The sequence below is a fragment of the Heterodontus francisci genome, chromosome 5 (assembly GCF_036365525.1).
Source record: "Heterodontus francisci isolate sHetFra1 chromosome 5, sHetFra1.hap1, whole genome shotgun sequence".
Classification (NCBI taxonomy): domain Eukaryota; kingdom Metazoa; phylum Chordata; class Chondrichthyes; order Heterodontiformes; family Heterodontidae; genus Heterodontus; species Heterodontus francisci.
The window spans coordinates 93,149,134-93,163,392 of record NC_090375.1 but is presented as its reverse complement, the minus strand read 5'-3'; the positions used below and the strand labels follow the sequence as shown (position 1 = coordinate 93,163,392).

The following is a 14,259-nucleotide window of genomic DNA, read 5'->3' as shown; positions in this document are numbered from 1 at the left end:
AATCATTTAAAAACCTCACCTATGTCCTCCGGCTCCACACAAAGATTGCCACGTTGGTCCCTAATGGGCCCTACTCTTTCCCTGGTTATCCTCTTACCCTTAATATACTTATAAAACGCCTTAGGATTTTCCTTTATCTTGCCTGCCAGTATTTTTTCATGCCCCCTCTTCGCTCTCCTAATTACTTTTTTAAGTGCCACCCTACACTTTAATGTAGGATCAGTATAATATGGGTGGTTGATGGTCGGCGCGGACTCGGTGGGCCGAAGGGCCTGTTTCGGTGCTGTATCTCTCTATGATCTATGATTTTCTATACTCCTCTAGTGCCTCCGCTGTTTTCAGCGCTTGGGATCCGCCGTAAGCCTCCTTTTTTTTCCTGATCCAATGCTCTATATCCCTTGACATCCAAAGTTCCCTGGGCCTGTTAGTCTTACCCTTCACCTTAACGGATACATGTTGGCTCTGGACTCTCACTATTTCCTCTTTGAATGACTCTATGTTGAATGTTGTCTAGGTCTAGCTGCAGTCGGAATTATCTGAGGAATTGCAAATAGAACTGCACACTGTGCAATAATCAGCAAACAGCCCTACTTCTGATCTTATGATGGAGGGCAAGTCATTGATGAAGGAGTTGAGGAGAGTTGGGCCTGAGAAACTCCTGCAGCGATGTTTTAGGGTTGAAATGATTGGCCTGCAACAACCACAGCCATCTTCCTTTGTGCTGTGCCTGACCCCAGTCAGCGGACAGTTTTTTTTCTCTGATCCCCATCGACTTGAGTTTTATAGGAGCTCCATTAGGCCACACTGATGTCAAGGGCAGTCACTCTCACCTAAATTCTGGAAGGCAGCTATTTTGTCCATATTTGCATCAAGGATGTAATGACGTCTGGAGCTGAATGGCCCTAATAGAACCCAAACTAAGCATCAGTGAGCAAGTGCCACTTGATAGTTATATTCACGACTCCTTGCATCACTTTACTAATGATTGAAAGAAAGCTGATGGTATTAATTTGCAAACATCTGATGTTGCCATTGCTAACAAATGTTGATGTTCTGATTCAAAATATTTTCATTAATCAGGGAACTGAGAAGTTATGTCTAAAACTCCAGGGCCACGAAATTCAAATTTTTGAAAAAGAGATATAAGGACAAATGAGACTGAGCAGCCTAGGCTCTTAGGGACTGATTGCCAGGTTTTGGAACTGTCCCTGCTATCCTAATATCAGTGTAAAGTGCAACTTTTTGTATGAATTATCTATTAAAATAAAGGTTACTTTTATCCCTTTGTTGACATTTCTGCAGTTAAAACGGATTTATTTAATGGGTTTAAAGATGAGTTACATCCTGACTCTGTTATGCGAAAATCAGCATTTTTGTCTAGGTTGACCAAATTATTGAAGTTCTGTTTTTATCAATAATATTTAATACAGTAGGCTAATTGTGTTTCATATCTTTTTTTTCTGATTCAGTCACCTGCACACAGCTATTCTAGCTATGAGTCTCTTAGAAATGAAAGTGTAGGAGGTGGCCCCGAAGATCTGACTCTGAGTAGAGCTATTGAAGATGATGATGACCAGGATGACCATGATGATGTTGAGAAGATAATTGACTCAGATGGAGCAGAGTCTGAGCGCCTTAAAGCTTTTAATGTAAGTTACAGCTGGGTTTTCCATGTATATGCTCCTGAAACTATACATTTCTTCACAATAGTTTATGTAAACATGTCATTTGTTTCCAAGTGATAGATCATTTATAATACCCAAATAATTTTTCCATACTTTTAGTAGAACCATAGCAATTGCAGCATGTAAATATACTCTTCCTTTTCAAATACTTATCCAGTTTTATTTTAAAACCAAGTCTCTGCCTCAAGTTACTTGTGGTACAACATTCCATATTCTAATAATATTCGATGTGAAAATATTTCTTTAAACTCTTCCTTTATACTTCTAGTGATAATCCTCAGTAGATGCTCCCTTAGTATTGATTAACCAAACACTCATAGAGTCATAGAGCCGTTAAGGCACTGAACGAGGCCATTCAGCCCATTGAATCTATGCTGACTCTCTCTAGAGCAATCTAATCGGTCATATTCCCCTGCTCTATCCCCATGGCCCTGCAAGTTTATTTCCCTCAAGTGCCCATCCAATTTCCTTTTGAAATCAGTCATTGTCTCTGCTTCCATCATCTTCGTAGGCAGTGAATTCCAGGTCATTACCACTCGCTGTGTAATAAAGTTCTTCCTCACATCCCCCCTGCAACTCTTGCCCAAAACCATAAGTCTTTGTCCCCTAGTGCTAGTACTATCAGTTAATGGGAGCAGTTTTTTTTTGTCTACCTTATCTAAACCTGTCAGAATCTTCTCCTACCTAACCTTGTAGCTAAAATCCCTCATCCTTGGAACCATTCTGGTAAATCTCCTCTACACCCTCTCAAGGACTCTCATCCTTCCTACACTGTGGTGACTCGGACTGGATGCAATACTCTAGTTGTGGCTTTATAAAAGTTCAGCATTACTTTCCTGCTTTTGTACTCAAAACTTCTAATTATGAAGCCCAAGATCCTATATGCTTTGCTAACAATGCTCTCAAATATGTCCTGCACCTTCAAAGATCTATGTACTGTACACTGTTTAGAACTGTGCCATTTAGTCTGTAATGCCTCTCTCCAGTGGAAACAATCTTTCACTATATACCATCTCATAAGTTTTCATAATTGTGAAAACCTCTGTTAGGCCCCTAATTAACTTGCTCTATTTCAATGAAAAAAAACGTTTTCAAGACTTTCTTCATAACTATAACATCTAATTTTTGATACAATTTAAGGACTCTTCATTGTATGCTTTCAATGGTGCTCATATCCTTACAATAAAGGGATGAACAGAACTTCACACAATATTCCCAACGCTGGACTAACAATTGTCTGACACAAATTGAAAATAATTTTCTTGCTTTAGCATTCAGTGATCCAGTATATATAACCCACGACTCCATTTGTTGCATTTATTGCTGTTTCTATCTGTACTTCAACCTAGAAAAATTCTGATATATACTATTATGGTAAGAGATCCCAAGGGTATATAGTGCAAATTCATAAATGTACCTTCACATTTAGCTTTTAGTCTCTGGCAAAAATGATTTCACTATGCTATTGTGTGGTGAACTGTGTTTGCATCTGTCTTTAATGCCAACAAAATACAGGAGTATATGTTAAAATGTTGTGCAACCCAGAACAAAAGGCATTTTTCCTGTCTTCTTACTTTTCCATTGCTAGACAAGAAAAGGTCCAACTAGGAAGGAGGCATTGCAGGATCTGGTGCATGGGAATGAGGTGGGCCAAGCGGACCAAATGTCTGTGGGGAAACACTTGAGTAAGAGTGATCATCATATCATAAGGTTTAGATTAGGAGAAGAGCAAGGAACAATCAAAAGTAGATCTTGGAAATTGGAAGAGGGCTAATTTCAAGGGGAAGAAAGGGAATCTAGCCAGGGTAAAATGGAACCAAAGTTGGACACGAGAAACTGTAATGGAATAATGGGTGATCTTTAAGGAAGAGATGTTTCAGGTACAGGCTCGGTACATTCCAACAAGAGGGAAAGGCAGGGGAAACAAAGCCAGGGCCCCTTGGATGATGAGGGAGATAGAGAATATGATAAAACCAAAAAAGAGGGTGTATGGTGCATGTCAGATGATTTCTTCAAGTGAGAACTAGGCAAAATACAATAAGTTGAGAAGGGAACTCATAGAGTCATAGCGGCACCGAAGGAGGCCATTCGGCCAATCATGTCCACACTGGCTCTCTGTAGAGAAATCCAATCAGTCCCATTCCCCTACTCTATCCCCATAGCCCTACAAGTTTATTTCCCTCAAATGCTCATGCAGTTTCCTTTTGAAATGATTCAACATCTCCGCTTCCACCATCCTCATAGGCAGCGAGTTCCAGGTCATTACTCACTGTGTAAAACATTCTTCCACACAACCCCCCTGCATCTCTTGCCCAAAACCATAAATCTGTGTCCCCCTAGTGTTTGTACCGTCAGTTTTTTTTTTATTCGTTGGGGGGATGTGGGCATCACTGGCTAGGCCAGTCCCTTAAACTGAGGGGCTTGCTTGGCCATTTCAGAAGGCATTTAAGAGTCAACCACATTGCTGTGGGTCTAGAGTCACATGTAGGCCAAACAGGTAGGGATGGCAGATTTCCTTCCCGAAGGACATTAGTGAAGCAAATGGGTTTTTACAAAAATCAACAATGGTTTCATGATCACCACTAGACTAGCTTTTTAATTCCCGACTTTTTAGTAATTGAACCCATATCCCCAGAGCATTACTAGTCTAGTGACATTACCACTACGCCACCGCCTCCCCCTAAATGGACGATTTTTTTTTTGTCTACCTGATCTAAACCTGTCAGAATTTTGTACACCTCTATCAAATCTCCCCTCAGTCTCCTTTGCTCCAAGAAGAACAACCCCAGCATCTCCAATCTAACCTTGTAGCAAAAATCCCTCATCCCTGGAACCATTCTGGTAACTCTCCTCTGCACCCTCTCAAGGGCTCTCACCTCCATCCGAAACTGTGGTGAGCAGAACTGGACGCAGCACTCCAATTGTGGTCCAACCAGAGCTTTATAAAGGTTCAGCATAACTTCCCTGCTTTTGTACTCATGAGCCCTCAGGTCCCGCTATCCCTGCACACTCTTTAGAACTGTGCCATTTAGTCTATTGCCTCTCCCTATCCCTTCTGCCAAAATGCATCACTTCACACTTCTCTGTTTTAAACTCCATCTGTCACTTGTCTTCTGAGTTTGCTAGCCTATCTATGTGAAGAGGAAAATAAGATTGGCAAAAAGACAATATGAGAATAGAATGGCAGTTAACATAAAAGGTAGTCCAAAAATCTTCTACCGGCATGTAAATAGTAAGCAGTAAGAGGCTGAATGAGGCCTGTTAGGGACAAAGAAGGTGATAAATGCTTAGAGATACAGGGCAAGGCTGGAATACTTAGTAAGTAATTTGTATCATTGTTTACTAAGGAAGAAGATGCTGACAAAATAACAGTAGAAGCGGACACGCAGAGGAAATGGATGGGGTGAAAATTGATAGGCAGGACAATGACATAGGTAGGAAGAGGGATGTGGTCCTGCAGAAAGAGTTTAGTGAGCTAGGTAAGAAATTAGCAAGCAGGATCTCAAAAGTAGTAATCTCCGGATTACTCCCAGTACCACGCGCAAGTGAGTATAGAAATAGGAGGATAGTGCAGATGAATGCATGGCTGGAAAGATGGTGTTTTAGATTCCTGGGACATTGGTACCAGTTCTGGAGAAGGTGGGAACTGTACAGGCCGGACGGGTTGCACCTGAATAAAGCTGGGATAAATTTCCTTGCGGGATGATTTGCTAGTGCTATTGGGGAGGGTTTAAACCAACTTGGCAGGGGTGTGGGAACCAGGAGGAAATATCAGAGAGGAATACCAAGGTACACAGAATACTGGGAGAGATAGATAGCACTACAGTAGAGAATAAGTTATTAGGTGGGGTCAGAGTAAGGGAGAAAATAATAAAGTCTAAATCAGTGTTAATGTGCACTAATGTGAATGCACTGAGTGTTGTTAATAAGATTAGGCAATTGCAGGCACAGATTGACCTGGGGAAATATGATGTTGTGGCTATAACAAAGACCTGGCTCAAAGAAGGGCAAGACTGGGTATTGAATATTCCAGCATACAAGGTGTTCAGGAAAGGTAGGAAAGGGTAAAAAGGGGGAGGGGTGGCCATATCGATTAAGGAGAGCATTGCAGTGCTGGAGAAAAAGGATGTCCCAGAGGTGGTCGAGGACAGAATCAATTTAGCTAGAGCTAAGGAACAAAAAAGGTGAGGTTACATTTCTTGGTGTTGTCTATAGGTCACCAGCAAGTGGGAGGACGTGGAGGAACAAATTTGCAAGGAAATGACAGAGAGGCACAAAAATTATAGGGTAGTTATAACAGGGGACTTTAATTATCCAAATGTATACTGGGATAGTAACAGTGTAAAGGACAGTGCGGGGCAAGAGTTCCTAGAGTGTGTTCAGGAAAATTTTCTACAGCAGTATGTTTCTGGTCCAAGAGAAAGGAGGCACTGCTAGACCTGGTTCTTGGGAATGAGGTGGGCCAAGTGGATCACGTATCAGGAGATAATTTAGGGGACAGTGACCATTGTATCATAAGGTTTAAACTGACTATGGAACAAAGAACAATCTAAAGTAGGCATAATTAACTGGGGGAAAGCCAACTTCAATTGGGTAAGAATGGAGCTGGGGCGAATAAATTGGAGTCAAAGCTTGGCAGAAAAAACGGTCGCTGAACAATCGGCTTAACTACCTTTAAGTGCCCTGCTATAACTTCTTTAATAATAGCTTTGAACATTTTTCCTATGACAGTTATTAAGCTAACTGGCCTGTAGTTTCCTGCTTTCTTCTGGGCGTCGCGCTTTAGGGAATTGGAGAGAATAGTAAAGATTCACAAGAATAGTTCCAGGGATGAGGAACTTCAGTTATGAAGATAGGTTAGAGAAGTTTGGACTGTTTTTCTTGGAGAAGAGAAGGCTGAGAGATGATTTGATAGAGGTATTCAAAATCATGAGGGGTCTAGACAGAGTAGCTAGGGAGAAACTGTTCCCACTCGTGACAGGATCGAGAATGAGAGGGCACAGATTTAAAGTAATGGATAAGAGAAGCAAAAATGACACAAGGAACAACTTTTTCATGCAGTGAGTGGTTAAGATCTGGCATGTGAAAGCCTGAGAGTGTGGTGGAAGCAGATTCAATTGAAGCATTCAAAAGTGTATTAGATTATTATCTGAAAAGGAAGAATGTGCAGAGTTACAGGGAGAAGGCGGGGGAATGGCACAAAGTGAATTTCTCTTTTGGAGAGCCGGTGCAGACGTGATGGGCTGAATGGCCTCATTCTGCGCTGTAACAATTCTGTGATTTTGAGGATGTACTGGAAAAATTGGCTATGCTTAGAGTGGATTAGTCGCCTAGTCCGGATGGCTTGCATCCCAGATTGCAAAAGGGAAGTGGGGGTGGAGATAGTGGAAAAGCTTGTCATAATCTTCCAGTCTTCCCTAGATACGGGTAGGTGCCAGAGGATTGGAGAGTAGCAAATGTGACACCGCTGTTCATGAAAGGTTGTAAGGACATTCCTGGTAACTACAGGCCAGTCAGTTTAACATTACTGGTGGGTAAGGTTTTAGAAACAATACTCAAGGGAGAAAAATAACAAGCACTTGGAGAAGTCTGAGTTAATTAAGGATAGTCAGCATGGATTTGTAAAAGGCAGATTATCTTTGACTAATTGAATGGAACTTTTTGGTGAAGTAACAGAGAAGGTTGATAAAGGGAATGCAATGGATGTTGTCGATATGGATTCAAAGGAAGCATTTGACAAAGTACCACATAAAAGGCTTATGAAGAAAATTGAGGATCTTGGAATAGGATAAAAAATTGACTTAAGGATAGGAAACAGTGAGTTGTAGTAAATGGTTGCTTTCAGACTGGAGGGTGCTGGCAGTGGGGTTCCCAAAGATCGGTGTTTGGACCACTGCTGTTTTTGATATATGTATAAATTAATTTCAAAATTTGCTGATGATAGCAAACTTGGAGGTGTGGCAAACAGTGAGGATCATACCAATTGACTGCAACAGGACATAGATAGGCAAGCAGAATGGGGAGACAAGTAGTAGATGGAATTTAATGCAGAGAAGTATGAGGTGATGCATTTTGGCAGAAGGGATCGGGAGAGGCAATATAGACAAATTGGCACAGTTCTAAAGAGTGTGCAGGGTCAGAGGGACCTGCAAAGTTAGCAAACCATGTGGGATCTTAGACTTCATAAATAGAGGTATTGACTACAAAAGTAAGCAAGTTATGCTGAACCTTTATAAAGCTCTTGTTAGACCAAAACTAGAGTATTGCATCCAGTTGTGGTCACCACACTTTCGGAAGGTTGTGAAGGTCCTTGAGAGGGTGCAGAAGAGATTTACCAGAATGGTTCCAGGCTTGAGGGAATTTAACTACAAGCTTAGAAGCTTTTTTTTCTCCTTGGAGCAAAAGAGGTTGACGTGAAATCTGATAGAGTTGTATAAGATTATGATAGGTTTAAATAAGGTAGACAAAGAAAAGCTGTTCCCATAGCTGATGGTACAAGGACTAGGGGACACAGATTTAAGGTTTTGGGTGAGAGATACAGAAGGGATGTAAGGATAAACTTTTTTATGCAGCGAGTGGTAATGACCTGGAACTCGTTGCCTACGAGGATGGTGGAAGCGGAAACGATGAATGATGTCAAAAGGAAATTGGATGGGCATTTGAGGGAAATAAACTTGCAGAGCTATGGGGATAGAATGGGGGAATGGGTCTGGCTGGATTGCTGTACAGAGAGCTGGCATTGACTTGATGGGCTGAATGGCCTCCTTCTGTGCCATTATGACTCTATGGGCTGGATTTTCGTTATGGAGGTGGGAAACAGGAACTAGATCTGGTTGTCAGTCAGAAACCTGCCTCCGGTGGGAAATGATTGAAATTGCAATTTCCATATGGGTGAGCCCTTAATTGGTATGGAGGCAGGTTTCCTGTTCACTTAGAGCCACTGGGGCCGGGAATGGAGGTGAGTCAAGTAAAGTGTGGGGCTCACGTGGACTCCCATGGAAGCCATCACTGAGGCTGCTTGTTGTCCTGAGGGAGTCTGCATTCCACAGCACCAGAGAGAAGCAAAATGTCACAAGGGATGAACTTTTTTATGCAGTGAGTGGTAATGACCTGGAACGCGTTACCTACGAGGATGGTGGAAGCAGAAACGATGAATAATGTGAAAAGGAAATTGGATGGGCTTTTGAGGGAAATAAACTTGCAGAGCGAAGGGGATAGAATGGAAGGATGACACGAGGGGCAGGGCAGACAGTCGCTCCATCGATACCCACTTAGGTCTTATGCTGGAGGCCACGAGGGAGGGGAGGGAGGTCCTCTTCCCAGAGGGTGGCAGGAGGAGACCACCTTATTGTGCAGCAGGGGCACCTCTCTGTTCAGTATTATTCCCCTCCGCCTCCTCTTCCTCCTCCTCTCTTACCCAGCTCCTCCCCGATGAGCTGTCTCTTTCCAGGACCTCAAGGTCCACACCTCTCTGGAGGGCCAAGTAATTGAGAGTGCAGCAGACCACTGCAATGATAGAGACCATTGCAGGAGGATATTGGTGCCACCTGATTGATCCAGGCTCTGGAATTTCTTCTTCAGAAGCCTGATGGGCTGCTCATTGGTTGGCTTACTGAGCAGGTGGTATTGGTTGCATCGCCTCTGTGGGCTGGAACTTGTTCTCATCCCACAGAGGCAGATTTCGTGCCGGTGGGGGGTTCCGGAGCATCAGGGCAGAATTGCCCACCACGGAACCCAATGCTGGGATTCCCGGTTCCGATTCTCCTGGGGGAAGGATAGACCAACGATGACCTTCCCGTCCAGAGATCAATTGAGGCCCTTAAGGGGCCTATTGACGGCCAAATAAAGGCCTCTTCCCACCGCTGCTGGGACCTTACCAGCAGCGGGGGGATGGGGGCGCCTTGTAAAAAGATGCACCCTCCCTGCAGGTTTTGTTGGGGGGAGTTAGTCCCTTCTTCGTGGGCAAATTGTGGCCCACGGAGGACCCCCAACCACCCCGGGGAATAACTGTGCCGCCCCAGGACCCCTCCACCCCCACTCGCCGGGGCCTTCCGGATTGGCCCCAGCGACCCTGCCTCACCTACCTGTTCTCCCGCATTCCACTGCTGAGCCTGGGCCTGAGGGTTCTGTGATGCCTCTGCAGTACCGGCAGTGGCCACCGCTCCCAGTAGTGCTGCCGATACTGCTGAGCTGCCAGTCCTGTGATTGGCCGGCAGCTCTTGGGGGGCGGGATCCCCGTCCCTATAAAATCTTTAAAGGGACAGGGATCCCGCCTGCTTAAACTTTGACCGCAAAAGACCAGAGGATTGCTCCGGGGGTGGGGGGCTGAAAAAATGCAGAGATGGGGATCCCCCCATATTTTTGGCTGGGAGCCCCACCTCCTGCACAAAATCCAGCCCTGTGCCTCTGTCTGGGGCTCCCTTAAAGGAGTCAGTAGCCATGTCTTCAAGGGATATCCATTGTCCCTTTCCACTTTGGGTGATGAAATTAAGATCTGAGGTAGCCTGGACTTGCAGAGGTTGAAAGAGTAATGGCAGCGGACAGGAACGGGAGTGCATACATGCAGGAAGCTCTTGCTGTGACTGGAGATGAGATGGATGTTTATTTACTTTATTTTATTTATTTTTATTTAGAGATACAGCACTGAAACAGGCCCTTCGGCCCACCGAGTCTGTACCAACCAACAACCACCCATTTATACTAATCCTACGGTAACCCCATATTCCCAGCACATCCCCACCATTCTCTTACCACCTACCTACACAAGGGGCAATTTACAATGGCCAATTTACCTATCAACCTGCAAGTCTTTGGCTGTGGGAGGAAACCGGAGCACCCGGCGGAAACCCACGCAGTCACAGGGAGAACTTGCAAACTCCACAAAGGCAGTACCCAGAACTGAACCCGGGTCACTGGAGCTGTGAGGCTGCGGTGCTAACCACTGCACCACTGTGCCGCCCACTTGAGGGAGTGGAAGCCCTTCCTGTTGATGGATCTCACTGGCCGGTCACTGGGTGCCTTGATGGCCACATCAATGATACCCTGGACCTGGGGGAGTCCAGCGATGGAAGCAAAATGCAGTGCCCTCTGCGCCTGCACAGGCCGATCTGTGTCAAAGTGGATGTAGTTCCCCGCCTTCCGGAATATGGCATCCGTGCCATGCCTGATGGTGTGATGAGCTGCCGACTGCGAGATGCCACCTAGGTCTGCAGAAGATCCCTGCAACGGCCTGATTGCATAGAATTTCAGGGCGACAGTAAGGGACTGCCATGAGGGACACGAGGTCTCAGGCCATTGTGGATCGGAGCACAATTATCTGAGACCATCTGCCTGGATAGCACAGCATCCTATGGCACTGGCGCCCTGTCATTTGTAGGTAGCTGACTCTTGGATGGTATACCTGATGTCTTGGGTAGCCTTCTTCCCCTTGCAGCCACCCGCTGTGCTCCTGTGGTCTCCTGCTGTCCAGGAGGTTGCATCTACTGAAGCTCATCCTGGCTGCTCTGTCCAATGCCAGAGAAACCTGTTACCATCCAAACTCCCTCAGCTGGGTTTCATTCGTTCACCAGACCTTCTCCTGCTAACACCAGGTGCCCAAATAATGCCAGCGGGCTCCCTGACCTCTCTGGATTCCTGCCACTCACCACGAAGGAAAGCAACTCTTGCAACTCCAGCAGTGTCTACTCTGTGGCACTTTTCAAACTGATGAGCTTGACTTTGGGCCTCAGCATTATTTTAATCACCCCTTCCCATAGCCCTCACAATCCCCTGCAGTGTCCACATCTGTACACCCTGCCGTGTTTCACACATGGCAATTCCCTACATTTAAAAATCCCATCTGTTGCTAACAAATCTGTTGATGAGCTCCATAATGAGCTCAACAGGCAATTAATTGGAGCCATGCGGGTTGCTGTTCCCTGCCTCCCGGTGTCCCTTTCAAAATGTCTTCGCGTTGTGGAGGGGCCGGGTCCCAGTGCGGTCCTTTGAGAACCCAATCTTCAAATCGCTCTCACCCCCCGCACCTGCTCTCAACAGGCTTTAAAAATCCAGCACTGTGACTCAATATGGGTGACGCAGAGAATTAACAATGGGTCTGGCTATGTAGCCAGATTTATCACAGTATAAACTATGATGTGAAGCTCAAATGCTTTAAGTAGATTCCAAACCCAGTGAACCTGTGACAATTTGGAACCCACTCTCAAACTGTTTATTTTATAATTGTTTATAATATTGGACTTTTTCCATTGTAATTTTTTGCCAGTTACCTTGACATCAATAGGAGACATCATGCCTGATTCTTTATTTGCAGCTGTATGTCACATGACAAGTGGGGGAATTATGCCCCCATATTAGAATTATATTTCAGCTGATAGAGACAGTAGTTTCAAGTATATGGAGTGAGGGAACTTCACCTCATGCCCATGATTTTCTGTTCATTGATTTCAGTGGATGTAAAAACTATGGGTAGAGCAACAAGATTTTTTAATATGTGGTTGCAGTGGAAGAAATTCACTGCTCTCAGCAGATACTTGCGTAATTACTCCCAGTGTGTTTTACAGATATATTGGGCAAAATTTCCTGAGAACCTGTACCTGGCATGTAGTAGATAGCCTGTCACAAAATCATGGCTGCGCTGTCCACAATGACCCACTTTTAATTTCAATGGATGGAGAATTCCAGGCAATGCACCCATGATTTTCCAATAAACTGCCTGCTGAATGCCAGGATGTGCTATTGTGAGAGTAGAAGGGCCATCTCTCACAACTCTCCTCCCCACTCCCTCCAACTTTCCTTCTCCCACACCTCAAACTCCTTCTTCCTGTACCCCATCCTGCTACCTCCTTCCTCTTCCCAGCTGCTATCTTCTCCTTCTTCTCCCCTCCTTCTATCTCTCCCCCCTTTCTCTTCCATCTCTGCTCTCCTCCATCCCCTCTTTCTACCCCATCTCTTTTTCCTCTCTCCATCCTAATTCCAGTCCCTTCCATCACTCTCATTCCTTGTCTCTTGCTCTCTCCCTCCACCCTCCTCCTCTACCCTCTCACTTCCCATCTCCCTTCTCTTTCTTTCCATCCTTTCTCTCTCCTCCTACTCTTCTACTTTTCACCAGAAAAAAAAAACTTGGTCCATAACTTGCTCAGCTTGGAGAATGGGGGGTGGGGCAGAACAATTTAGTTTTGCGGTTGGTGGGCACACAAAATAACTTGGCCAGTGACGAAAACAGGGACATGCAGGAATCCTTGCTCAAGGTTGAGTGGGTACTCAAAAGAAAGGTACTTAATGGAGCAGATGGAAGTTCAAAATAACTTTCTTAATGGGTAAGGAAGGGAGGGAGGGTCGATTGTTTGAATCAAAAGCAACTAACTCATAGGTAAGGAAGTGGGGGCATAAAATCAGCCACTGGAATGGAAGTTCTTCTGAGCTATGCTGCTGGGGGACCACTGCTATTATCTTTTTGTAGAGCATGTGAAAGATCCAACCTGGAACTGATAAAATGTTACCTGCTATACTTATACAGACAACAACAACTTACATTTATACATCACCTCCAATGTAGAAAAACATTCCACAGAGCTTCACAGTGCCATAATTCAGTATAAAAATGGAAGTTCAACCAAAGAAGAAGATATGAGGAAGGATGACCAAAAGCTAGGTCAAAGAGGTGGATTTAATGAGGGTGTTAAAGGAGTAGAGGAAAGTCGAGAGTCAGAGGAGTTTCTGGAGGGAATTCCAGAGCATGGGCCTAAATATTGCAAGTGGGGCAAAAGGAGAGAAAGAATAAAAGGCAAGAGTCAGAAAAGCAGGGAATTCTGGAGGAGTTATAGAGCTGAAGGAGGTACAGAAAAAGCAGGGGTCTGGGCCATAAGAGGTTTAAACACAAAGATGAGAATTTTAAATTGGAAGCATTGGGGGCCTGGAAGTCAATGTAGGTCAGTGACAACAGGAATGAGGGGCTAGCAGAGCTTTGCACAGGTTAGGATATAGGCATCAGGGTTTTGAATGAGCTTCAGTTTATAGAGGTTGGAAGATGGGAGGCTGGATAGGAAAGCATTGAAATAATCAAGACTGGGGGTTAAAAAGACATAGATTTTGATAAGATCCCGCATGGGAGATTGGTTAAGAAGTTAAGAGCCCATGTGATACAGGGCAATTTGGCAAATTGGATCCAAAATTGACTTAGTGGCAGGAGGCAGAGGGTAATGATCGAGAGTTGTTTTTGCGAGTGGAAGCCTGTGACCAGTGGTGTACCACAGAGATTGGTGCTGGGACCCTTGCTGTTTGTAGTGTACATTAATGATTTAGATGTGATTATAGGAGGTATGATCAGTAAGTTCGCAGATGACACGAAAATTGGTGGTGTTGTAAATAGTGAAGAGGAAAGCCTTAGATTACAGGATAATATAGATGGGCTAGTAAGATGGGCAGAACAGTGGCAAATGGAATTTAATCCTGAGAAGTGTGAGGTGATGCATTTTGGGAGGACTAACAAGGCAAGGGAATATACAATGGATGGTAGGACCCTAGGAAGTACAGGGGGTCAGAGGGACCTTGATGTACTTGTCCATAGATCACTGAA

The 14,259-nt window shown here is 44.6% G+C and overlaps 1 protein-coding gene across 7 annotated transcripts in view; it reads left to right on the top strand.

Moving 5' to 3' along the window:
* The window catches only part of LOC137369960 (nucleolar protein 4-like), a 504,149-nt gene that overhangs the window by 379,632 nt on the left and 110,258 nt on the right, over positions 1 to 14,259 (top strand). For all 7 annotated transcript variants that reach the window (XM_068031785.1, XM_068031783.1, XM_068031786.1 and 4 more), the window contains one exon: positions 1,470 to 1,649. In XM_068031785.1, coding sequence (XP_067887886.1) covers positions 1,470 to 1,649 — 180 coding nt within the window. The remainder of the gene's footprint in view (positions 1 to 1,469; positions 1,650 to 14,259) is intronic.